Below are 25700 nucleotides of genomic sequence, written 5' to 3' on the forward strand. Positions count from 1 at the left end.
TAACCCTTAACTATCTGTTTATGACACGCCCCCCAAATTGCTGACAGTGTGGAACCTCACTGGCGGTGATTTCTCCCTAGAACTTTAGAATAAACAGATTAATAAACACATACACCTTTACATATACTACTAACTATGTAAAACTACAAGATTCTTTACATTGTAAGGACAATTTTTAGCCAGTTGATTCTAGGAAACTTTCACGAGAGAGTGCATTAGCTACTCTGTTTGACGTTTTGGAGCATGAGCTTTCGTGGGTGAATACCCACTTCGTCAGATGCTTGTAGTGGAAATTTCCAGGGGCAAGTATATATATGCAGGCAAGCTAGAGATAATGAGGTAATCTCTAGCTTGCCTGCATATATGTACCTGCCCCTGGAAAGGTAGTGGGTATTCACCCACAAAAGCTCATGCACCAAAACATCTGTTAGTCTATAAGGTGCCACAGGACTCTTTGCTACTTTTACAGATCCAGACTAACACGGCTACCCCTCTGATACTTTGAAGCTCCTGAAATGTGTTGAACTTCAAAATCAAAATCTTGGAGAGCTAAACTCCATCGAAGCAGTTTTTTGTTGTTTCCCTTGGCAGTATGAAGCCATTTTAGTGCAGCATGGTTGGTCTGTAGCTGGAACCGCTGTCCCCAAACGTATGGGCGCAGCTTTTCCAGGGCGTACACAATGGCATAGCATTCCTTTTCACTGACTGACCAGTGACTTTCCCTCTCAGACAGTTTTTTGCTGAGAAACACGACAGGATGGAAGTTGTGATCCGGTCCTTCCTGCATGAGAACTGCTCCCACACCACGCTTAGATGCGTCGGTGGTCACCAGGAATGGTCTGTCAAAGTCCGGGGCCCTTAGCACAGGGTCCGACATGAGCGTCGCCTTAAGCTGGGTAAAGGCCTTCTGACACTCATCAGTCCACTTAACTGCATTCGGCTGTGTCTTTTTGGTCAGGTCTGTTAGTGGGGCAGCGATTTGGCTGTAGTGTGGTACAAATCGCCTGTAATACCCGGCCAAGCCTAAGAAGGATTGGACCTGTTTTTTGGACTTTATTCAAAAGTGGCCTGTCTCAGCCTCCACCTTGGCCTGTAGGGGGTTTATGGTTCCTTGACCCATCTAGTGTCCCAGGTAAGTCACTCTGTTTTGGCCTATTTGACACTTTTTGGCCTTAACAGTTAGTCCTGTCTGCCTGATACGTTCAAAGACCTTTTTCAGGTGTTCTAGGTGTTTGGGCCATGAATCTGAAAAAATGGCCACATCATTGAGGTAGGCAACAGCATATTCTCCTAATCCTGCTAGTAGACCATCTACCAGCCTTTAGAAGGTGTCCGGGTGCATTTCGCAGCCCGAAAGGAAGCACATTAAATTTATACACCCCTGCATGGGTGATGAATGCTGACCTTTCCTTGGCAGGTTCATCTAGCGGTACTTGCCAGTACCCCTTCGTTAAGTCTATTGTAGATATGAATTGGACACGTCCCACTTTTCCAATAGCTCGTCGGTGCGTGGCATTGAATAGTTGTCTGGACGAGTTACCGCATTTAGCTTACGGTAGTCGACGCAAAAGCGTATTTCCCCATCTGGTTTGGGTACCAGAACCACTGGAGATGCCCATGCACTGGTAGAGGAGCGGATTATATCCATCTGTAGCATGTTTTGGATCTCCCGTCCTATACCAGCTTGGGCATGAGGAGACACCCGGTACGGTGGGGTTCTAATTGGGTGAGCATTACCTGTGTCAATGGAGTGGTATGCACGTTCAGTCCGTCCTGGGGTGGCTGAGAACAATGGGGCGAAGCTAGTGCACAGCTCCTTGATCCGTTGCCGCTGCAGACATTGCAGGGTTGGGAAGAGGTTCACCTCTTCCACGCCACCGTCACCTTTCCCTTCGTAATAGACACCGTCAGGCCACTCAGCGTCATCTCCTCCGTGGGCTGTAAACTGACAAACCTGTAAGTCTCTGGAATAAAAGGGCTTGAGAGAATTAACGTGGTACACTCTGGGCTTTAGGGAGGAATTGGGAAATGCTATGAGGTAGTTAACAGCTCCCAGGCGCCCTTGGACTGTGAATGGCCTTCCCATGATGCTTCCATCTTATGGGCCTGTTGCGCCTTCCAGATCATAACCTGGTCTCCTACCTTGAAGGAACGTTCTCTGGCATGTCTGTCATACCAGGCCTTTTGCTCTTCCTGAGCATCCTTTAGGTTTTCTTTAGCGAGGGCTAAAGAGTGTCGGAGGGTGTTTTGTAGGTTGCTTACAAAGTCCAGAATGTTAGTTCCTGGAGAGGGTGTAAACCCCTCCCATTGCTGCCTCACCAACTGTAATGGCCCTTTAACCTCGTCGCCATACACAAGGTCAAATGGTGAAATCCCTGAACTGGGATGTGGTACAGCCCTGTAGGCAAAGAGCAACTGCTGCAACACTAGGTCCCAGTCATTGGAGTGTTCATTCATGAATTTACGTATCATGGCCCCCAAAGTTCCATTAAACCTTTCCACCAGGCCATTGGTTTGATGGTGGTACGGGGTGGCAACCAAGTGATTCACCCCATGAGTCTCCCACAGTTCTTTCATGGTCCCTGCCAGGAAATTTGTCCATGAATCTGTAAGGATATCGGAGGGTCAACCTACCCTGGCAAAATGTCTATTAGGGCCTGGCACACAGTTTTAGCCCTACTGTTGCCTAGAGCTACTGCTTCTGGCCATCGGGTAGCAAAGTCCATGAAAGTTAGTATGTACTGCTTTCCTCTGGGGGTCTTTTTTGGGAAAGGACCCAGAATATCCACAGCTACTCGCTGAAATGGGACCTCTATTATGGAGAGTGGTTGGAGAGGGGCCTTGACCTGGTCTTGGGGCTTTCCCGCTCTTTGGCACACCTCACAAGACCGGACATACTTGGCAACATCCTTGCCCATCCCCTCCCAGTGGAAGGACTTCCCCAACCGGTCTTTGGTTCTGTTCATCCCAGCATGGCCACTGGGATGATCATGGGCCAAGCTTAAGAGCTTCCCCCGGTACTTAGTTGGAACCACCAACTGTTTTTGTGGATGCCAGTCTTCCCAGTGTCCACCAGAAAGAGTCTCCTGGTATAAAAGTTCTTGTTCTATAACAAACTGGGATCGGTGAGAAGAGCTGAGAGGCGGTGGGGTGCTCCGTGCCGCCGCCCAAGCTTTCTGAAGGCTGTCATCTGCTTCCTGCTCAGTCTGGAACTGTTTCCTGGAGGCTGGAGACACCAGTTCTTCCTTAGACTGTGGATTTGGGCTTGGTCCTTCAGGAAGCGATGTAGGTGATGGGGTTGTTTTCGTGGCTGGTGAACCGCTCTCCGCTGGTGCACCAGGTGGTATTCCAGGCTCTGGCTGAGCCTCCTGGGTGTGGTTGTCTGCTGCTTCTGCCAGTTCAGGCTCGCTGGTGCCCTCTGGCGTTGGGGTTGAAGATGCGTTTGCAAGCGCTGGCATCAGTGCTGGCAATGGTTCTGGTGCTGATTGCGTTTCCAGGTCCGGGTCTGGGACTGGAGGTACTGTGGCTGTTGCAGTCGTAGGCAGGGGATCCGGGTCCACTACCTCTGTCTGGGTCTCTGGTAACACAGACGGGGCCTCTGTGGACAGCTCAGGAACAGGAATGGATTGGGAAGCTTGCCTGGTTTGGCTGCGTGTAACCATTCCCACCCTTTTGGCCCGCTTTACCTGATTGGCCAAGTCTTCCCCCAGCAGCATGGGGATGGGATAATTGTCATAGACTGCAAAAGTCCACATTCCTGACCAGCCTTTGTACTGGACAGGCAGTTCAGCTGTAGGTAAATCTACAGCTTGTGACATGAAAGGGTGAATTGTCACTTGGGCCTTTGGGTTGATGAATTTGGGGTCCACTAAGGAATGGTGGATAGCTGACACTTGTGCCCCCGTGTCTCTCCACGCGACAACCTTCTTTCTGCCCACTCTCAAAATTTCCCTTCGCTCTGAGGGTATTTGAGAGGCATCTGGGCCTGGGGATCTTTGGGGTGATGAACTGCACTCGGTTGGGGTTCTTGGGGCAGTTGGCTTTTATATGTCCCAGTTCATTACACTTAAAGCATCACCCAGCTGACTGGTCACTGGGCCGAGGTGGGTTACTGGAGATTGGTGAGGTGAGAGAATAGGGAGTCGGCGGCTTTCCTTGCGTTGTAGGTGGGGTCTTAGGTTGCCCTCGGGTATAGGGTTTATTGTCGGTGTGACCCCGGTGATATTCACTCCCCTTGATAGTAGCTTTTTTCTTTTCTGCCACTTCCACCCATCTGGCTCCAATCTCCCCCACCTCGGTGACAGTTTTGGGCTTCCCATCTAGGATGTACCTTTCTGTTTCCTCAGGAACACCCTCTAAGAACTGCTCCAATTGTATTAGGAGGTGCATGTCGTCCAGAGATTTAACATTGGCTCCTGATATCCAGGCATTATAATTCTTTCCAATGTGGTAGGCGTGTCAGGTGAATGACACATCTGGTTTCCACCTCTGAACCTCCGACGGGCATGCTCAGGTGTTAGCCCCATTCCGATTCTGGCCTTGGTTTGAAAAAGTTTATAATCATTCATGTTCTCCTTAGGCATTTCAGCCGCCACCTCTGCTAGGGGTCCACTGAGCAGTGGCCTCAGCTCTATCATGTACTGGTCTTCAGAGATGCTATACCCATGGCAGGTCCTTTCAAAATTTTCTAGGAAGGCCTCAGTGTCATCACCTGCCTTGTAGGTGGGAAATTTCTTGATGTGGAACAATAACTGGAGAAGGGTTGTTAGGGTTGGCTGTGTTATTCTGTTTAGCCCGTGCTAATTCCAGTTCATGCTTTCTCTCTCTTTCCCTCTCTTTCTCTCTCTTTCTTTTATCTCCAGCTCTCTCCTGTGGGCAGCCTCTCTTTCTCTTTCTCTCAGCTCCATCTCTTTTCGTTTTATTTCTAGTTCTTGTTGTTTCTTTTCCATGTCTCGCCTGTGGTCTGCATCTTTGATTTGTTCCTCTGCACCCAGTCTTGCCCATTCCTGTTTCGGGGTGTCCTTGGTAGTCATGGTTTCTGCTTTCTTGTGTTGGGGCGCCCTCTGGTGTTTACTGTCTGAAATGCTGCTTTTCTGTTGCCTTCTTCGGGTTGCTTAGCAACAGAGTCTCTTTTTTTTTTTTAAACTCCTTCTACCTAGCTATTCCCGACAGAGTTAGAAAGGAAAAAAACCATTCATTTGCAAATGTGTTTTGCTGGTGTATGGTGACTCACAGCTGGAGTCCCTTTGTTTAACAAAAGACCTTTGTTAAACTTAATGTCTCTGCCTTCAGGCAGTCTCTCTGCACAACCAGAAAAGAGAAAAGGAAAAAATTTTCTGGCTGTAGTTTTAAAAATCCTCTCTCCTGCTTACAAACAGCTAGCAGAGAGAAAAGAGAGAAAAAATCTACTGGCTTTTGCTTCTAAACTCAAACCTCTCAGTCTGCCAGCAGATAGCTAGCAGGGAGAGAAATAACCTCACTGGCTTTTTGATTCTATCTTATCTATCTATCCCACACGCTGCACACCATGTCATGGTATAATTCCCCACTCTGAACCTTAGCGTCCAAAAGATGGGGTACCAGCATGAATTCCTCTAAGCTCAATTACCAGCTTAGTACTTGTAGCACTGCCACCAACCAGTAATTTCAGTGCCTGGTACACTCTGGTCCCCCCAAAACCTTGCCTGGGGACCCCCAAGACCCAGTCCCTCTGGATCTTAACACAAGGAAAGTAAACCCTTTCCCTCACCGTTGCCTCTCCCCTTCTCCTTCTCTCTCCCCCTCCCAGACTCTGCCTGAGAGAGAAAGTAATCCTAACAGAGAGAAAATTAACCTTTCTTTCCCCCCTTCCCTCCTTTCTCCCCACCAATTCCCTGGTGGATCCAGACCCCGTCCCCTGGGGTCTCTCACCAGAATAAAAAAAACAATCAGGGTCTTAAACAAGAAAAACTTTTAATTAAAGAAAGAAAAAACAGTAAAAATTATCTTTGTAAATTTAAGATGGAATATGTTAGAGGGTCTTTCAGCTATAGACACTGGGAATACCTTCCCAGCCTAAGTATACAAGTACAAATTAAAATCCTTTCAGCAAAATACAAATTTGAACTCCTTCCAGCCAAATACACATTTGCAAATAAAGAAAACAAACATAAGCCTAACTCGCCTTATCACCTAGTACTCACTATTCTGAACTTTATAAGAGCCTGTATCAGAGAGATTGGAGAGAAACCTGGCTGCACGTCTGGTCACTCTCAGAACCCAGAGAGAACAACAACCAAATTCTAACAGCACACACAAAAACTTCCCTCCCTCAAGATTTGAAAGTATCCTGCCCCCTGATTGGTCCTCTGGTCAGGTGATAGCCTGGCTCACTGATCTTGTTAACCCTTTACAGGCAAAAGAGACATGAAGTACTTCGGTTCTATTAACCCTTAGCTATCTGTTTATGACACCCTCCCTCAATATGAGAGCCAGATGGAATGTGGCAAGTGTCTGACCTAGGACAGAGCCCCACCCTGGACAGGTGCTGTATGCAAGTCCTCCTTTAGGAATCACAAATCCAGTATTGCCCAGCCTGTGACTGTCACGTCTGGGTCTAGAGTGACCCATGCGGACTGCTCTCTGGCAGGTTTAGCTTGAGTTGAGCATCCCTGGGTATGTTCATCTCAATAGGGATCAGCCAATCCAAGGATGGTGGCAGGGTTTGGATTTGCCAGGTGGTGTGGTGGTGGGTGCAAAGCCGCTTGTTCCAGTGCACTGGGGAGGAGGGGATCAGACCCCAATAGCTTTTCTTCTTTGTCAATGTCCAGTTCAATGGGACTGTGAAGATTCCAGCACAAGGTTGGAAGAAAAATTGGTTTTAAAGTCTAAGGAGAGTAATGGGTGGGATGTTCCCCAGCTGCTGTCTGGCTGCAACTGCCAGGAGCAGAGGGAGGGTCGAGGCTGCTCTGCCCTCTTGTCCTTGCACAGGGCGCATGGGCCCAAGGGACATGCATGTACGCCTACAGTGGAATCCGCACTGACAACAAACACCTCGACAAACCACAGTTACTGTGGGGTAAGTAAACAAAAGGGAAAGCAATATTCTCACCTGATCACCTGGCTCCAGGAGCTGGGGCTGCAAGAGAACATGAAATATTGTGACAGGTGGCAGCATTGTTAGGGAGGGAGTGTCTGCTTCCTTTTGGAGAGGACCTCTGTCCCTTTTACCTTTAGAACACCACCCTGGTGCTGCACAGGGCCCTGCTCTGGGCTCATAAGCTACATGTTGGACCTGGCTTGTCATGTGGGGGTGATGGGAGGCAGTGGTTGGGCGGATGAGGGTCATAGCAATTTGTTTCCCCAGGCACTCAGCTGAGGCAGGTGCCCTATGTGTGAGGAGGTGGTGGTGTGGTTTCTGAGGTTTACGTAGCCATTTAAAGCAGGAGGCTCTTGCTGCGTGCCTGGCCAGAGTTTGGAGTGTTCAGGAGGGCTGGGCAGTGCAACAAGTTAGGGGCTGCTCACCAGGATGCTTTTCTGTGAGCAGCTTCTTGTTCACAAGAGAGGTAGCACCTCTGGGCTCTGCATTGTTGCTGGAGGGTCCAAGACTAAGCCCAGCCCTCAGCTCAGGGCACCAGGAATCCTTCTGCCAGAGGTGGAACAAGATGGTGGGTCAATTTCTCCCAACTGCTTTGTTTTGTAACTAGTTTTGCTCATTTTCATGCAGTAGTGATTTCATTTCAGCATCTATCTCCTCTTGCTCTCCTGAGCTGGGGAGCTGAGGTTCTAACCCTGTGGTGCAGCCTCTCTCTAGCAGGCTCCCTCTGTCCCCATCCCAGCAGTGCAGAGCCCCGCAAGCGTCAAGCAAAATCTAAGCATGCTATGAGCATCTTTTGAGGTGCTGCAGAGGGTGAGCTATGCTCTGCTTCCCCAAGCTACTGGCCCTCACTCTGCCATGGCATGGGCCTTTGAATCAGACTGGCATACCAGGGCGTCAGACCCTTGCACGAAGCAGTGACTCTGTTGTGAGAGGCCTGCCCTGGAGCATCTGGATTCCCCAGAGGAGCAAAGCCCCTCACAGCCTGCCCAGGGGTGTCTCTTTCAGGCTCCAGGTCCCAAAAAGACCATTGCTGGAAAACCGAATCTAGTTCTGGTGCCCGCAATTCAAGAAGGATGTTGTTAAATTGCAGAGGGGTCAGAGAAGTCACAAGACTGATTAAAGGATTAGAAAACATGCCTTACAGTGATAGACTTCAGGAGGTCGGTCTATTTAGCTCAGCAAAAAGAAGGTTTGAGGGGTCACTTGCTCAATCTGTAAGTACTTACATGTGGAACACACACATTTATTAATGGGCCCTCTTGTCTAGCAGAGACAGGTCCAAAAAGTTACAATGGCCAGAAGTTGAAGCTAGACAAAACTGGACTGGAAGTAAGATGTAAATTTTTAACAGAGGGTAATTTACTGTTGAAACAAAACAATTTACCAACAGTCATGGTGGATTTTCCATTACTGACCATTTCTAATCCAAGATTGGATGCTGTTCTAAAAGATTTGCTCTCGTTCAAACAGGAATTAATTGAGGGCGGTCCTATGACCATTGTCCTACAGGAGGTCAGAGTAGATGAAAACAGTAGTCCCTCCTGCACTTATAATTTATGACAAAGAATGTGTCCCCTTTTTAAAGCAGTGACTTGTATTGTTAATGAGCAGTTGGAGAAGGGTTAAATGCTGATTTTTACGCCTTTACCTTCCCACCCTGAGGGAGCATGTGCTGGGCCCCTCTCACAGGTAGGGCTCTGTATCAGGCTCATTCCCGCTCCCCTCCCCGGCCATACAGAGAAGCCTGTGACTCCTGTGAAGCTCTTCCTCAGGTTGCAATGCAATGGGAATTGTATCTGCCCTGACTTTCAGCCCATGGACCCTTCCTTTGCCAGGGAATATAAGAACAGCCATACTGAGTCAGACCAATAGTCCATCTAGCCCAATGTCCTGTCTCTGACAGTGGCTGGTTTTAGGTGCTTCAGAAGAAATGAACAGAACAGGGCAACTACTGAGTGGTTAATCTTATGTTGTCCAGTCCCAGCTTCTGACAGAAGCTTAGGGACCACCCAAAGCATGAGGTTGCATCCCTGACCATCTTGGTTAATAGCCATTGATGGACCAGTCCCCTATGAACTTATCTAGTTCTTTTTGAGTGCAGTAATACTTTTGTCCTTCACATCATCCCCTAGCAAGGAGTTCCACAAGTTGATTGTGCATTGTATGAAGTACTTCCTTATGTTTGTTTTAAACCTCCTGCCTATTAATTTCATTGGGTGACCCCTGGTTCTTGTATTACGTGAAGGGGTAAATAACATTTCCTTATTCACTTTCTTCCCGCTGTTTATTATTTTATAGACCTTTAATATATCCCCCCAGTTGTCCCTTTTCTAAGGTGAATAGTCCTGGTCTTTTTAATTTCTCCTCATATGGAAGCTGTTCTATCCCCATAATAATTTTTGTTGCCTTACTCTGTATTTTTTCTAATTTTGAATGTAATTCTTCTTTGAGTAGTGTCCCTATAGGTGCTCCACTCTAGGTGCCCCATGCACCTCAGATTGGCGATTTTATGTACCAGTGTCCATTTAGCCTGTGCATGGGCCTTCCTCTCCCCCCCTCACCTCCCCGGCAGCCTTGTGCTATATAGAGCTGTGCGGGTGAGCCGCCCTCAGTTCCTTCTCAACAGCCTTGGCTTGAGATGGAGCCTCGGCAGCATCTGAGTTGAGCTTACCTCAACTATATTTTTCTCTAGTTCTTAATAGTTAACATTAGTTCTTCGTTTCCTTTGGTAGTTAGCTGGAGTAATTTTTATAGTTTACAAAAAAAATTACTTAAACTTGTAGGATAAGGACCCTTGTCCCTCCCCCTGTTTTTTTGTTCTCTTTCCCTCAGAGGAACTGAAACCCTGGGAGAGGATATGCTTGGTTTTCCCAGGTTTAAATGTTGCCTTTTGCACCAAGAGGCTGTCCCAGTCAGGGGAGGACTTTCCCAGCTTATCCGCTGCCTTGGAGAGTCATGTGTTCCCCAAAAGTACAATTTCTGCCTGAAATTAAAGACAAGGGCCAGAAGGAAATGGGAACTCACACTGTCTCCTTATGATGAAGAGCTTGCACTGACTAGCATCTGACCTTGACCCAGGGGCCCCCCGTACACAGTTTCCAATCACATCGACTGCTTCAGCCTCCTCGTTGCAGCATTCCCCTATAGCGTTGAAGAGGAGATTGTTGGAATCCTCTCAAAGACTCAAGAAAGTGGCCTTCCAGCCCTCTGGGTAGAGAATCTACCTCAGACAGATGGTCTCTGATCAGGTTGACCATTTCAGCACCTACTGATCTCCGACTCAGTACCCACAAGGCCGCAGGTTCCTCAGTTACTGTCACCACCAGTAAGCCTAAGGACTCTTGAGTTCTAGCTCCAGAAGATTGGTACTGTTGGGTGATTGAAGTGGCAGAGAGAAGCCAAGCTCTTCTAAATTGGTACCAAAAGTCTGCAAGGATCTCAGTACCCAGCACTTTGGCTCCGCAGAAGACCAGACTGACAGCTACTGGTCATTCATTATAGGGCGCATGAACTTTGGTACCTTCGGCACCTTCTGCCACAGTCACCTCTGCCCAACTTGCTTCATCAGTACCACTCACTGTTCTGGTACCTCAAGAGATTTAGATTTCCTCGAGACATGGCAGTAACAGAAATGCCTGAATCTCTCCTGTTCAGCACCAACCACATCTTGTTCCTCAAAGATTCACCCGGTACCAACGGAGTCTCTGCTTATTTCTATGACGGCTCCACCTCTATCAAGTGAGGAGGAGGAGGACAAGGAGGAGACAGACAATGGGGACTTTTCATCAGTCTCCCACATTTGTCCAGGGCGCTCCCTTCCATTATCAAGGAACTTCTTATCCTGAGACCTCTAAGGACTTGGACAGTCCTTGTGAGAGTCGTGCTCCATGCTGCTGGTATTGATACCTTGGGGTGCCTCCACCCATGCCTTACGTACCACATCAGTGGCTGTACTGGGACCTTGGATGGCTTACTGCCAGCAATTCTCCTGGGACCCTAGTGAGCTTCACCAGGAGAAGAGCAGACAGTCCCCACCAGCCTTTCTCTAGGGTTTCTGATCCACAAGAGGAGATCTTTTGAGGATCCAGAAATTAGGTTGGACAAATTACCCCTACAACTAACATCTCTTCCTCCTCCCCAAACAAAGTTGTCATGTTTCCTTCGCTGTCCTTGGCTGACGATTTTAAACAGTCTCAGACCTTACTAAAAGGGTAGTGGACTCATTACAAATTCCCCAACTCCCTTGTGGTTGATGCTGTGGATGAACATGTCAGACAGCACCACACTAAATCGACTCTAGATGGTAAATATTTAATGTGTCTTGATTTTTTTTGGCCATACGTCATACTCATTGGCTACCTTTTACAATTTAGGATTGCCAGTTATCAAGCCCTCATGGTATACTAACTATTGAGCATCATCCAGAAGACCAGAGGGAGCAGTTCCAGGCAGTCATCGCAAAGGGGCAACTGCTTGCAAGAACATCTCCACAGGCCTCTCTGAACACCACTGATACAGTTGCTCATTCTGTCTCCATGGAGACAGTCATGAGGAGGGGCCTCCTGGCTTCAGCTCTTGGGTTTTTGAGACGTTCGATATACAGTTGAGGACCTTCCTTTTGACAGATCAAAGTTGTTTGCAGAAAAACTGATGCATCTTTGCATACCTTAAAAGAATCTAGAGCCACCTTATACTCTTTTGGAATGTACACCCCTGCACAAAAAAAGGTTCAGTATGTCTCCGACCGCACAGAGCTCACGTCCCACCCAGTTTCTTACCTCCCAGAGGGATTACAAACAGCGTAAGAGAGATCTCACCAAGCAGACATAGCTTAAATATGCTGCTACTCATGCCTTCGGTAGTAGAAATAAATAAAAATCCCTTGACTGGTGGAAGAATCCTCACAATGTTTGCACAGGGGTTCCCTGCGCTAAACCATCTCAAACATCAGTAATAACAGATGCATCCCTACCTGGAGGGGAGCCCACTAGTTGCACACACTGTTCAAGGCAGGTGGTCTTCTCTCGAGTCCACCCACACGTCAACTTGCTAGAACCGAGAGCCGTCAAACGCCTGTATCCATTTCCTCCCACTGATTGGGGCAAATACATAATGATGGACATGTCATGCATGTTTTACATAAACTGCCAAGGGGGAACGAGATTGCCTTCCCTCTGCACTGAAGCAGTGAGACTTTGGAATTGATGCAGATAAAGCCAGATCAACGTCTCAGCATCTTACCTCTGAGGCGTACAGAACACCACAGCAGATGCCTTCAGTAGACGCTTCTCACAAGATCACGAATGGGTGACAGATCCCACTATACTCCAGTGCATATTTCACTGTTGGGGTGTCCCACAGATAGTCTAGTTTGCCACAGCCCAAAACAAGGAATGCACCCACTTCTGCTCAGAGGTGGTCTGAGTCACCGCTCCCTGGGAGATGCCTTTCTCCTTCGTTGGAGTCCAGGACTTCTGTATATGCATTTCCCCCACTTCCCCTGATGTCCAAGCTGCTGTCCGAGACACAGTCTAGGTGGTTATTGTAGTTCCAGCGTGGCTGAGACAAACATGGTTTCCTTACCTCACTCAGCTCACTGTTTGTCCCCAATTTCCTCCCTCAGCATGCTGGTCAAATCTGCCACCCCAGCCTTGGGGTTCTCTGGCTCAAGGCATGATTCACAGGGTTTAGAAACCGCCTGTTCTGGGGATGTAAAGGGAGTGCTGTTACATAGCAGGAAACGATCTATTTGTGGCACCCACCCCCAAAAGTGGATGAGATTCAAACATTGGTGTGACCTAAAACACCTTTCACCTACATCCTCTGATATCATTTGTTTCTAGATTAGAACTAAAAATGACTGGATTATCTTTAAGCTCTGTAAAGGTGCATTTGGCAACTGTAATGGCCTTCCAGCGTATGATTTCTCAGTTTTCGCTCATCCTACAACTAGGAGGTTTCTCAGGGGACCGGACCATAGGTGCTGACTTCCTCTCTGCCCGGTGGGAGCTCAAACCTCCCCTTCCCTGAAGTGAGGCTTACTGGTCTGTAATGGCCACCAGCATTGCCTTTGGAGCCTTTTAAAAAACAATTGGTGTTCTCTTTGCTCTCTGCCAGTCATCTGGGGCAGCGGCTGATCTAAGCGATAGGTTACGTACCACAATCAGTACCTGCAATTTCATATTTCAGTTCCCTCAGAACCCTTGGGTGGTACCATCTGCTCCTGGGGACCTGTTGCTGTTTAGTTTATGAATTTGTTCCAAAGCTGCTACCTCTGATATCTCAATCTGGGACAATTCCTCAGATTTGTCATCTAAAAAGGCTGGTTCCGGTGTGGGAATCTCCCTCACTTCCTCAGCCGTGAAGACCAATGCAGGGAGTTCATGTCTGGCTGGACCTGTGCACATTTCAGAGGTAACTCCATGGTCTCTGTGTGTGGCAGGAAGAGGGGTTTGTCAGGTTCTGATGAATGTTTTGGGGATGGGGGAACCTTTACGGAAGAACCGGTCTCCACTTTAATCAAAACGGACCTGAACTGCTGGCACATACGATGAAGTGTTGGAGGGTGGTGTCAGCTGAAAGCCGGTGTGCGCTAAGGAGCATGTCAATCACACTGACGTGTGAGTTGTTGGTAATACACTGGTATCTGTATCCAACACAGGAGAAGTTGGACATTACAGCTGAACTACAGCAGGGAGAGACTCAGAACCATGGAAATGCTGTGAAGTCTGTAGGATAGCAGCTCAAGGAGTTAAATCAAAGCAGACACCTGGTCAAATAGGCTATAAGTGTTTATATACAAATGTAAGAGATTTAAAAGCAAAACTGGGGAATTTCCTAGAATGCCTGGCAGTGGCCACGAGCTGTGACGTAACAGCATTATGGAAAAGTGGCAGAGTGATGAAAAAACACAAGGGATACAGTGATACCTGGCCACAAACGAAACAGGAAAGAGCAGGACAAAGAGGTGGGGGAGCAGTCGTAAGTCGCACACAGGAGCATCACTGTAGGCAGCTCGGTGAGACCTGGGCTCTGAGCAGTGCAGTCAAAAAAGCAAATGGCATGTTAGGCTGCATCGAGAGTGGGGTAGTGAACAGGGAAAATTCTTATGCAATTCTGTAAATCGGTGTGGTCCCATAGGTTCTGTGTGGAGTGCTGGTCACTGACACTTTCTGTGTTATCCCCGGCTACAGGGTGAATCACTCCCACCTGCTTAAAGTGTAGGGGAGCCTTCTCTGTGCCTCCGGGGGGAACCTGCCCCAAACCAGCAGCCCACTCCAGGCTCTGCAAGCCCTGCTCTTCCCTTCTGCAGGCGAGGAATTTCCATGCCCCAGCTCTTAGGCTCCCTAAGTGAGCCTTGGAGGCAGAGTGGAGATAATCTATGGGGCTAGTTAACCCCTTGAGTTCTAATGTCCCTGGGGCACAAGCCCCCCCAGCTTGTCTGTACACACCACTTCATTACACTCAAGTGCCCAGTCCCACAACTTCTGGACATGCAATGTGCAGAGATTCGCTGCCTCTGTGAAAGCGGCATCCCCCCTTTACTAGCGTCACCACAGATCCGCCCTGTCCTTGGCACACAGCACTGAGCCATGTCTCTAGTAAAACTCAGTGGCCGTTTGGGAGAAAGCCTGAGAGATTCAAATAGCAGTAAGTAGAAGGGCTGGAAACAACAGGTTACAGGTAAAAGAAAAATAGATGCCCTGTGGAGTCTACACGTGTTAGCAAGTTCCTTTCCCCTCTGAGGGATTTCTCACCCAATGGTCAGTCTGGGCAGCGCCTGCCCAGTCCAGAGAGCTGGGACCTACTTTCCATGAGACACTCATGCTGGCAGCATGTCACTTCTGTAATGGACAACATCTTGTGCCATTGGTTCTTGTATTATATAGAACCAGGCCTTTTGTCTCATTTGTAATCAGCTTGTCCCTGGTCATCCCTCTGTTCAGGGTCTTGTTCTTGGGTTCTTTTGTGCTTTGTAAGGGCCCAAGCCTGCACCTTGTCTAGATCATAAACCTTGGCAGGGCTAGGTAGACATCAGTCGTCATGTTTGATTGAGTGAGCTCTGAGAACCACCCCGCCTGCCAGTTTCCCCTCTGGCAGCTTTGGGACACACTATTCCACCTGTCGCATGACTCTTAATCTCTTCCACATGCACATCCCACAATAACCATGACAACCAGCGAATTGGTACCTTTTGACAGGGACCACATGGTCCCCTTTGCTGAAATAGCATGAAGACAATCGCAGGGAAAACATGCCCATCTGGGCATACCTAGGCAAGTCGCTGGGTATGTACTTAACTGTCGCCAGCATGGGGTACTTGGATCACCTTATCTCCCAGGATATTGCAGAACTGGAAGGGGTTTGGAGAAGAGCAATGGGAATGATCAAGGGCCTGTAAAAACTCTCCAGGAAGACGGAAGAGATTGGGATTTTTACGTTAGAAAGGAGATTGATAAGAGCAGACACAACAGAGAGAAAAATAGTAGAGGAGGGAGAGGGGGAACATTTGTTCTCCCTGCACAAGAATGGCAGAGTTCAGTCCTTAAAAGGGGAAAAGGAAACACTTTCTCTCTCACGCAGAACTGGATGTGTAACTAGCCGGCGGAACACTCTGCCACAGGAAATCGCTGAAGCCAGAATTTAGTAAGATGCAAAAAGGGACTGGACACTTGCGGATCAAAACTATGCAGCATGATCACAGTCGATGATAATTGTGGCATCAACATTAAATCTCTTGGTTCAGGGCTTACATCAGTCTCTAGCTATTAGATACCATGGTGAAGTCTATGTAGGGGGAAGAGTATCCCACATCTGCTACCCCAGGGTTCTCTCCTCTTCCTCAGCACTATCTAGTGCTGCCACTGTCAGACAGGGAACCTGGTCTGATCCAGTCTGGAGGCTCCTATGTTCATAAGCATCCTTTGGCAGGTAGGTGGTGCTACTGGGTTGGTTCCCAAGTAAGTCCTTTAAATTACAAAAACCTTGTTTTTATAAAAACAAGAACTTGTACCTATTTCTGCCTGTTCTACTGCCAGTTCTGCATTATCCTTCTCCCCTAGTGGAGAGAAAAGCTGGGCACCAGAGTGACTTCTCTGCTTGCAGGGCCTCTCCTCGTTCATTCCTCCCTGGCATCTGCTAAATGACTGCAATACAATTTGTGATGCGTTAACGTGCTGTTAGCAGGGAGATGGGGCTCTACCATTTTGTTAGGGCTTGCTGATTTCCCTTAATGCTACTAGTGTCTCCAGCTTTGCAGAGCTGCTTGGAGGGCCCAGGCTGAAGGGCAGGGCTTTGTCCTGGAGCCTCCAGCCCCTGCATTGCACAGGGGAGAGGCTCTGCTTCCTGGTTGTAATGAGGAGAGAACTGTCAGGCAAGCCCCCTGGCACTGGCAGGCAGGGAGGGAGGAGGCACAGGCTCGGTTTGGCTCGGCTCGTGACTTCACTGCCTTCTTTTTTCAGCTTCTCCCAGTCCCCAGCACTGGAGCTGGACAAGTTCCTGGAGGATGTGAGGTAAGAGGCCTTCCCCCTCCTATGCTGTGAGACTCCCCTGCCTGCAACTGGCCCCGGGCAGGTCCCCGGATGCTGCTTCTGCTCACTGGGAGAAGGCAAGTGCCCTCCATAATGCTGCTGCTCTTGCAGGAACGGCATCTACCCACTCACAGCATTTGGGATGCCTCGGCCCCAGCAGCCCCAGCAGGAGGTGGTGAAGTCCCCCATTGTCCCCCCGTCAGTGAAGACCCCAACGCCAGAACCTGCTGAGGTGGAGACCCGCAAGGTGAGAGCGGGAGATGCTGCTGCTCTCCCTTGAGTGTCTGCACCGTGCAGTGACAGCTGGAGTCACATGCCTCTCTGCTTCCCTTGCAGGTGGTGCTAATGCAGTGTAACATTGAGTCAGTGGAGGAGGGAGTCAAGCACCATGTAGGTTTCCGTCTCCCTCTTGCACACGCATGCTCTGCACGGGCGGGGTCTTATGGCACCATTACTGAGCCGGTGTCTTGGCTCCCCCTTGGCAGCAGTAGTGGAGTGAGTGGAGCTGGCTGCTGAGCATTACTGCCCCAGCATGTCTCCAGTGTGCAGGCCCCAAAGCCAGGACAGGCTTGGTGATCCACGGCAGCGCCCCTGGTGCAGCACAGTCTCTGTGGGCTGAGCACGTGGCATTTCCTGGCTTGGGTGCGGCGCATTCTGTCCCGGGGAGAGCAGAGGGGGTTGTACTGCTCAAAGTACTCCCCATCCTGCCCCCACTCTGTAAAGGGCTCTGGCCACCAGGGCTGTGGGGGGAGGGGCTTCCCCCCAGATCCTGCAGGAATTGCAGCTCCTTCTCATGCCCCCTTTCTCCTGCAGCTCACGCTGCTGCTGAAACTGGAAGACAAATTGAATCGACACTTGAGCTGTGACTTACTGCCCAGTAAGTACCTGCCCTTCCTCTCCCCGGGGTGTCCCACCAGTCCAGGACTCACTCCTCCTCTCTCTTGTAGATGACAATATCCAGGAGCTGGCAGGGGAGCTGGTGCACCTGGGATTCATCAGTGAGGTGAGTTCCTGCCTCACCCCCACTGGCACAAGGGGGAACTGGCTGCATGGGCGCCCCCTCCTCAGTGCACAGGTCACAGGGTTCCTTGTCCTGCCATCCCCACCAGTCTCCCCCCCCTCCCAGGGCCAGGCTCCTGCTGTGCCCTCCATCCCTGTCTCACAGGTGTGTATCTGGTCAGCCCCATGGCCCAGCGTGCTGGCCCTTGCCCTCTCCCTGCACGGGGCTCCTGCTGGGGCTGCCTGGCATGCGGTCAGTGCCGTCCCAGCCACGCTCACTGTACTCTGCTCTCCCTAGGCTGACCAGAGCAGACTCAGCTGTTTACTTGAAGAGGCGTTCACCAAGTTCCACCTTGCCCGGAATGGAGCCCTGACAGCAGTGACCGTGTCGTCCTAGCAGCCCCTCCCAGCTGCCTGGCATTGCTTAGTTGCCCATGCCCCTTTTCTGAGTCTGTCCATCTGTGTAGGGCACCAGCGAGACACTAGACGCTGCGCTTGGAAGCTCATCCTGCATGTGCCGTCGCCAGGCCCAGCGACAGTCTGCCCTGCCTACCTATTAAAAGGGACTTTGCGAGTCAGTATTATTGAAGCCGTGTTTTGTTGGGATTGTGTGGGGTGGCGTGGCCAGCCGGGCCCCAGGAATGTGCATGGCATTTGCTCTGTTGAACTGTACGAAGGTTGATGGGTTTTCTTTTGCACAGGACAGAAATCTTTAAAAAAAAAAAAAAAAAGGTAGGAAAGAGGGGAGCCCCCTACCCCCCTGTGCACCACATCTGGCATCTGCCTCTAGCACCATTCTGTACTCACCGCCTGGGGCAGTAGTGAGGGGGCTCTGCAAAGCGCCCTGCTCATGCTCGTCCCCAACGGCCACTTGGTGCCTCTCCCTCCGCTCTCCATCACTTGTTTACGCGTGTTGCACAGCAGCTTGGCAGGTGCAGGAGGGGCCACGGCTCTCCTGGACCAGGAGTGAGCAGGGCAGGGGTGGGGCTGAGCAGATGCTGGAGGGTGCCCTATAGTGGGCTCTTGCTGGAGGGGCATCATGACACTGCTCCTCCCACTGCTGCAGCGGAGCCCCCATATGAGACCAGGCCCTGGGTGTGTGTGTGTGGGGGGGGGGGGGGGGGGCAGCTGTGGTCATTACCTCCCCCTAGGATGCAGAGCCTTAGTAGGGGGTTCCTGCCCCCTCCAGGACCGGGGGGAGAAGGGGGGCTCATCTGAGCAGGGGCCCTTGTCTCAACCACTCCTTTCCCTGCTGCAGCCCCATCCCCAGGGCCGCGACATCGGCTCTGGCAGCTGCTGCTGTACCACCCAGCCGCCTGTGTCTAGTTTCTATCAGTTCCTATTTTTAATAAACGGTTTTATAAATAAGTAAATGCTGCTTCTTTGCCATGTCTGCTGGGCCCTGCCCCTGCGTTCCATCCCCCCTTACCCTGCCCTGGGGCACCTCCAGCCCCATGGGGCTGGGTCCTGCCCCTAGGACACCCCCCCCTTACCCTGCCCCTAGGACACCCCCCCTTACCCTGCCCTGGGGCACCTCCAGCCCCATGGGGCTGGGTCCTGCCCCTAGGACACCCCCCCCTTACCCTGCCCCTAGGACACCCCCCCTTACCCTGCCCTGGGGCACCTCCAGCCCCCTGGGGCTGGGTCCTGCCCCTAGGACACCCCCCCTTACCCTGCCTCGAGGCATCTCCACCCCTGTGTGGCTGGGCCCTGCCCCTGCGTTCCATCCCCCCTTACTCTGCCCTGGAGCATCTCCCCCCCCGTGGCTGGGTCCTGCCCCTAGGACACCCCCCCTTACCCTGCCCCGAGGCATCTCCACCCCTGTGTGGCTGGGCCCTGCCCCTGGGTTCCACCCCCCCTTACCCTGCCCCTGGGCATCTCCACCCCGGGGCTGGGCCAGCGTGGGGGGCAAAGGGGAACTCGGCGGGGGGGCACCTCTCTTCCCCCAAGCGACACGGGGGCCCTCCGTGGGCGGGAGGGCGGGGGGGGGCTCGTTTCCTCCAGCGCTGCCGGGGGCTGAACTCCCGGAGCGGGACCCCCAGGCCGGGGCTCGCAGGCGAAAGTGGAGCGAAACACCCCCCCCCCCCCCGCCATGAATCGTTCTGCCGGGAGGCCGGACTCCTGGGTTCCGCGGGGGCGGGATCGGACTCCTGGGTTCCGCCCCGGGCCGTGAGGCCGGTCCAGGCTCGCCCCGCCCCCGTGCCTGGCTGCCGGCGGGATGGGCGGCGGCGGCTGCAGGTTCGGTGAGTCTCGGGGTCCCGCCCGGAGCCCATTCGAGGGAGGGGGTGTTCCGCGAATCGTCCTCCCTCAATTGCGGGCAAATTCCCGCCATGCCGTGCGTGACCCCCCCATCGTTGCACACTCAGGTACCTCCCCCCCGCCGCGCGTGACCCCCCCCATCGTTGCACACTCAGGTACCTCCCCCCGCCGCGCTTGAGCCCCCCGATCGTTGCACACTCAGGTACCTCCCCCCCGCCGTGCGTGACCCCCCCATCGTTGCACACTCAGGTACCTCCCCCCCGCCGTGCGTGACCCCCCCATCGTTGCACACTCAGGTGCCTCCCCCCCGCCGTGCGTGACCCCCCCGATCGTTGTACACTCAGGTACCTCCCCCCCGCCGTGCGTGACCCCCCCCATCGTTGTACACTCAGGTACCTCCCCCCCGCTGCGCGTGACCCCCCTGTTGCACAGAGGGAGGGGCCGCGTCCCCTGCCATGTGTGACCCCCCCCTGCTGTACACGCAGGTACTGCCCTCTCCCGCCATATGTGATTTTTCCCACCATTACACTGCCCCCCCCCAATGCCATTGACACGTGGGGTACTGGGCCCTTATGCTGTGTGGGATTCTCTCCATTACCCCCCGAGATACAAGTTCCCCCCTCCGGTGCCTGATGCCTGCCTCTCTTGCAGACTTGGGGCGCGGGCCCCAGCGCCTCATGCGCGCTGGCATCACCCTGATCGTCCTGGGCCACGTGAACTTCATCCTGGGTGCCATCGTGCACGGCACGGTCCTGCGCCACGTGGCCAACCCTGAGCGCACGGTCACCTCCGAGTACACGGCCGCCAACGTCATCTCCGTCGGCTCCGGGCTGCTGGTGAGTGGGGCCCGCCCGCCGTCCCTGCTCCAGCACCCATAGCCCCATTGGTCACCTTGCACCCCGTTGTCCCCCTGGGGCTCCAGCTGCTGCATGAGTCCCTGTGGGGCACCTCAGCGATGTCCCCAGCCAGCTGGCTGGGCCTTGAGCCTGCGGGAACAAGGCAGCACTTGCCCACTGCAGCGCTGGCCGACCCTGGAGCGAGACGTGTGCCAGGCAGCTGAGCCCTGGCAGCCCAGCGCCTCCCCTGCTGCTAGCAGCTGGGGCTAGGGTGCGTGGGGCTGAGGCTGATCCCGGCACCATGAGGCCAGTGCAAGGAACAGAAAGCAGAACCACTGCTCGCGCCAGACACGAACAAAGCCAGGCCTGCCCCCACCCGCTCAAACCTCAGGTGTGGCTGAGTTTCTGGCCCATAGGGCCCCTGATTTAACAATGCCTTTGGTTGCTATTCCCCAGCGACCCAGCCGCTGGGGGTGTGGTGGGGCTGCACTGCGGGAGGAACTGACACCCCCCCCCCCCCCAATCTTTCCCTAGAGCATCACTGCTGGGATTGTGGCCATCTTGGTGTCCCGGAACCTCCGCAAGGCAGCCCTGGTGAGTGAGTGCTGGGGAGTGGGGGGCCAGGGAGCCAGGTGGAGCGAAGGCCAAGGCTGGGGTCACAGCCGGGGAACGCACGGTGGGGGTGGCTGAGTTTGGGCAGGAAGCACCATTCAGGACCATGGCCCAGCTCCTGCAGCAGCCACTCCCTGGACCTTGCTCCCTGAGGTGCCCGGCTCCTGCTGTGTGGGCCCAGCCTGCTTTGCTGCTAAGGCCTCAGCAGGCCACACCTGCTGCAGATAAGGCCCTAGCGCATTCCATCAGTGTGGTTCCTTGTCTCCTCCCATGCCAGGTGCCACGCAGCTTCTCCATCCCCCGTGCCAGGCTGAGGTCTGGGTGCTGGGCTCTGCGCAGACCTCCCCTGCCCCATGCCAGGCACCATCCCGCTCCCCCTAGCTGAAGGCAAGGCCCCACCTTGTGCTGAGTGCTACATTGCTCCGCCCCCCCCCACTTTGTGCTGCATAAGTATGTGAGAGCTGCTCCCTGGCACCAGGTGCTCGCAGGCAAACCCCCTACAGCCCGTGACAGAGGAAAGAGAGAGCGAGAGAGAGAGAGTGTGTGTATGTGTGTCGGTCTGTCCACCCCATTGTACGGGGGAGTGACTGGGCCGTGCAGTGCGGCTGTAATGCAGGTGTCTTGGCTCAGACACTGTCCTCACTGGCTCGGTGCAGGACAGCCCATCCGTGTCCCCACGGGAATGCCAGGCTCAGAAGTGGGGCGTGGGGGCACTGGGAGGCAGAAGGGCAAGGAATGGCCACATGCAGAGGGCACCCAGGGTTTGTGCCAAGCCTCCCTCCCCCCCATGGCTATGCTGCAAAGGGAACGTCTGACACCAGGCGTAAGGACACAGGACGGTGCCAAGTGCAGGCACCATGGGGGCGCTGCCAAGAGCTGAGGCAAGGGCAGCGACTGGCAGGCGCAGCTGCTCATTGGTGCTGGGATCGGTTAGCACTGGACTGGGCGAGGCAAGGGAGACCCTGCCCCCTGCAACTTCAGATGGACACAAGGGAGGGGTGCCCTGGGCCCCTGTGGGGCTGCAAGGCCCTGGGGTGCAGGGAGACGTTGGAGGCGCAGAGAAATGTTGGGCTGGGAGCAGCTGCTCCAGTTGCTGGAGGATGCTCCCGGCACAGGGGGAGGGGTCGCTGCTTGGGCGTGTAGGGCCCAGGGCCGCTGCCCACTTCCCCCCTGGGCTGCTGGAGCTGGTGAGTGGCCCATTGCGAGGGCTGGGGCTACGCCACGTGGCTGCCTGGCCTCCTGCCCACCAGCTCTGGTCTCCACCTGCAGCACTGGGCCTTGCTGTGCGTCTCACTGCTGAACTGCCTGCTCTCTGCTGCCTGCAGCCTGGGCTTGGCCCTGGCCATCTCCCTCACCATCGCCAGCAGGGGGCACCGCCTGATCGTAGGATGCAACAGCTCTGCCCTTCCAGCTGATGCCCGGGCTGCCATCCCCACCAACGACTGCCCCTTCGACACCACCCGCATCTATGTGAGTCCCTGCTGCGGGGAGGGGAGGGGAGGGGCGGGGCGGGGCCCTGCACCTGGGCGCCCCCTGCTCCTTGCATGTCCCCCTCCTGCATGCCCTGACCTGACTGCCACACCCCACAGGACACGGCGCTGGCGCTCTGGTTCCCCTCCATGGTGATGGCTGTGGTGGAGGCTGTGCTTTCCGGCAGGTGCTGTGTGGTGTCCCTGATCCTCCGTGGCGTCGGTCCCTGTGCAGACACCTACATCCGCCAGCAGGTCAGAGATTCCAGCCAGAACCACCCCCTTGTCCCCTTCTACTCTCAGGGAGTGTCTCTCTGGGAGAGGGGGTCCTCTCCCCATTTGGTGCACCAGACAGATTCACCTGGGACCCTAACCCTGAGCACAGGGTCCCAGGGGTTGTTCCCCCAACACGCACTGAGAGGTGCTGCACCCCATGCCCAGGTGTGAAGGGAATGAAGGGGCCAGAGCAAGCATGGGGTTGCGGGGGTCCAAGGCCAGATACTTTGGGGTGGGAGGGGCCAGACTGCAGTGCAGGGCCGGGGTGTCTCGCCAGGGCTGATGGAAGGGCTGTCCCCCATCTGCCCCCCATGCTCTGCCCACACAGCAGCACATGACATTGCTCATCCAGCTTCAACCCTGAAAACATCCACTCGATGTGCAAGGGCCACCAAACCAGTTACCAGAATGGTGGGAACTGTTAGGAAAGGGATCGATAATAAGACAGAAAATATCACAATGGCACAGTATAAATCCACGGGACGCTCACACCTTGAATACTGCATGCAGGTGTGGTCGCCCCATCTCAAAATAAAATTATTGGAATTGGAAAAGGTTCAGAAAAGGGCAACAAAAATGATTGGGGATATGGAACAGCTTCTGTATGAGGAGAGATTAATAAGACTGGGATTGTTCAGCTTGGAAAGAGACGGCTAAGGGGTATATGATTGAGGTCTGTAAAATCATGCCTGTGTGGAGAAAGTGAAATCGGAACTGTTATTTACCTGTGATATAACACAAGAACTAGGGGTCACCAAATGAAATTAACAGGCAGCAGGTTTAAAACAAACTAACTGAAGTATTTCTTCACACAACCTGTGGAACTCATTGCTAGGGGAGGTGAAGGCCAAAAGTGTAAGTGGGTTCAAAAAAGACATAAATAAATTCACAGAGGCTATTAGCCAGGATGGGCAGGGATGTAGCCACATGCTCTGGGTGTCCCTAACCTTCTGCCTTCCAGAAGCTGGGACTAGAGCACTTGCTAACTGCCCCGTTCAGTCCCTCTGGGGCAGGGCTTCTCAAGCGTTTTCTTTCTGAGCTCCCCCCCGCTCTAAAAGCTCCATGGTCCCCTTGTGCCATAATAACTTTTTCTGCATATAAAAGCCAGGGCTGGCATTAGGGGGCAGCAAGCAGGGCAACTGCCCAGTGCCCCACACCACAGGGGCCCTGCGAAGCTAAGCTGCTCAGGCTTTGGCTTCAGCCCCTGGTGTTGGGCCTTGGAGCCCTGGGCGGTGGGGCTTTGGCTTTCTGCCCTGGGCCCCAGCAGGTCTAATGCCAGCCCTGCTTGGCGGACCCCTTGAAACCTGCTCATGGCCCCACAGTGGGCCCCAGACCCCTGGTTGAGAACCACTGATCTGGGGCACCTGGTACTGGCTGCTGTGGGAACCGGACTTTGGGTTTGGCCCAGTTTGGCTGTTCTTATAACCCCTGCCCCCCCCCGGGGTTCAGTCACCCCGGGCCTGGCATCGCACTGCCCCTGGGGCACCTTGCTCAGGTGTCGGCCTCCTTTCCAGCTGGAGCAAGAGACAGCGACAAAGGAGGTGGCATCTGAGGACCAGCACAAGCAAGAGCTGTGCCAGCTGCTGGCTGTGGAGGACGGGGCCAGGACCTAGTGGCAGAGGTGAGCGTCGCCTGACTCAGAAGAGGGAACAGGGCCCATGGGGCTTGGTGGGTCTCTGACTGTCCAGCCCAGTGTAGCTGGGAGCTGCCTAACCCAGTGCAGCCTCTATCCAGGCAATGGGGACTCTGTCACTCCCTGTCCTTGCTGCGCAGGGCCCGTTCCCGGCCCGCGCCTGGGCTCTGGGTCCCTTGGTGGTGCCCCCGCCCGGCAGGGCCTGTTCCCGTCCTGCTCCGGGTCCCCCAGTGCCGCCCCCCCGCAGGGCCCATTCCCGGCCCATGCCAGGGCTCCGGGTCCCTTGGCGCTGCCCCCTGGCAGGGCCTCAGGATTCAGGGGTCTGCAGCCACCACAGCTGGATGGTTTCTCTCTCTCACAGGTGCTGCTCCAGGAACCCCCAGGCCACATCAGCCGGAACTGGGGGGGTGAAGTGCCCATCATGCTGATGCTGCCCCATGGAAGAGGCAGGGGACAGCCAGGAGGGAGGGGGGAGCTGCCCCACCCTGCAGACTTTTCCTTGGGGAGCAGGCTCCCTTCTGCTGTGGCAGGGTCCTGTTGGTATCAGGGCTCCCGTGGCTGTCCCCCTCATGCCCGGAGTGTGCCAGTCCTGCTGCCAGCCCTCCCAGGGCTCTGCCCACCATGCTGTGCTGAGCTCCCACCCCCATCTGGCCATGGGGGAAGGGACCCCCCCCAGAGACGCCAGTGGGTAGGGGTAGAAGCAGCCTGAGCAGGGACATCTGGACAGCCAGTGACCTCCCTGCAAGTGGGACTGGCCTTTCTCAGCTCCCCTCCCTCCAGCTCTTCCCCTCACTCCACCCCTGCCCCTTAGCTCGCCCCACTCCCACACCCAGCCATGGCATGAGCCGGCCCTCGCCCTGGCCCGCTGTGGTTGTGCCAGGCCCCGCCAAGTCTGCGGCGCCGGGACAGGCCACCGCTCTGGGGCCGGGGCTTGGCTGGCCCTCAGGCACCAGCCAAATAAACTTTGTTCATAAACCTCAGTGGTTTCGGACCTGGTTCCCCAAGCCT

General features: G+C 53.7%; 3 protein-coding genes across 5 annotated transcripts in view; 2 read left to right on the top strand and 1 right to left on the bottom strand.

The window, feature by feature from the left end:
- Positions 1-18185, top strand: part of NRBP1 (nuclear receptor binding protein 1) — a 79040-nt gene extending 60855 nt beyond the window's left edge. The window contains exons 13-18 of the mRNA XM_050951108.1: positions 16540-16590; positions 16720-16855; positions 16945-16998; positions 17422-17485; positions 17556-17611; positions 17906-18185. Of these exons, the coding sequence (XP_050807065.1) occupies positions 16540-16590; positions 16720-16855; positions 16945-16998; positions 17422-17485; positions 17556-17611; positions 17906-18004 (460 nt within the window). The 3' untranslated portion in view covers positions 18005-18185. The remainder of the gene's footprint in view (positions 1-16539; positions 16591-16719; positions 16856-16944; positions 16999-17421; positions 17486-17555; positions 17612-17905) is intronic.
- A 1618-nt stretch (positions 18186-19803) lies between these two features.
- On the top strand, positions 19804-25679 carry KRTCAP3 (keratinocyte associated protein 3). Of its 3 annotated transcripts, none has more exons than XM_050951140.1 (7): positions 19804-19850; positions 20518-20702; positions 21237-21296; positions 22584-22784; positions 22904-23038; positions 24574-24680; positions 25054-25679. In XM_050951140.1, the coding sequence occupies exons 1-6, from the start codon at positions 19826-19828 to the stop codon at positions 24670-24672; spliced, it is 705 nt and encodes a 234-aa protein (XP_050807097.1). In that variant the 5' UTR covers positions 19804-19825; the 3' UTR covers positions 24673-24680; positions 25054-25679. The 3 variants fall into 3 exon arrangements, with proteins under 3 accessions (XP_050807097.1, XP_050807098.1, XP_050807096.1); XM_050951141.1 differs by lacking the exon at positions 19804-19850 and adding an exon at positions 19861-19973 and having other exon boundaries at positions 25054-25662; XM_050951139.1 differs by lacking the exon at positions 19804-19850 and having other exon boundaries at positions 20380-20702; positions 25054-25661.
- Positions 23678-25700, bottom strand: part of IFT172 (intraflagellar transport 172) — a 115350-nt gene continuing 113327 nt past the window's right edge. The window contains exon 48 of the mRNA XM_050951104.1: positions 23678-23748. Coding sequence (XP_050807061.1) covers positions 23743-23748 — 6 coding nt within the window. The 3' untranslated portion in view covers positions 23678-23742. The remainder of the gene's footprint in view (positions 23749-25700) is intronic.

This window comes from Gopherus flavomarginatus, chromosome 4 (genome assembly GCF_025201925.1).
Source record: "Gopherus flavomarginatus isolate rGopFla2 chromosome 4, rGopFla2.mat.asm, whole genome shotgun sequence".
Classification (NCBI taxonomy): domain Eukaryota; kingdom Metazoa; phylum Chordata; order Testudines; family Testudinidae; genus Gopherus; species Gopherus flavomarginatus.

Bases quoted from the DNA above. Each gene is read 5' to 3' on its own strand.
- KRTCAP3 (XM_050951139.1), top strand. From the start codon at position 20,439: ATGCTGTGTGGGATTCTCTCCATTACCCCCCGAGATACAAGTTCCCCC. The intron at 20,703-21,236 runs GTGAGTGGGGCC...ATCTTTCCCTAG, and splicing joins CCGTCGGCTCCGGGCTGCTG to AGCATCACTGCTGGGATTGT. The intron at 22,785-22,903 runs GTGAGTCCCTGC...CACACCCCACAG, and splicing joins TCGACACCACCCGCATCTAT to GACACGGCGCTGGCGCTCTG.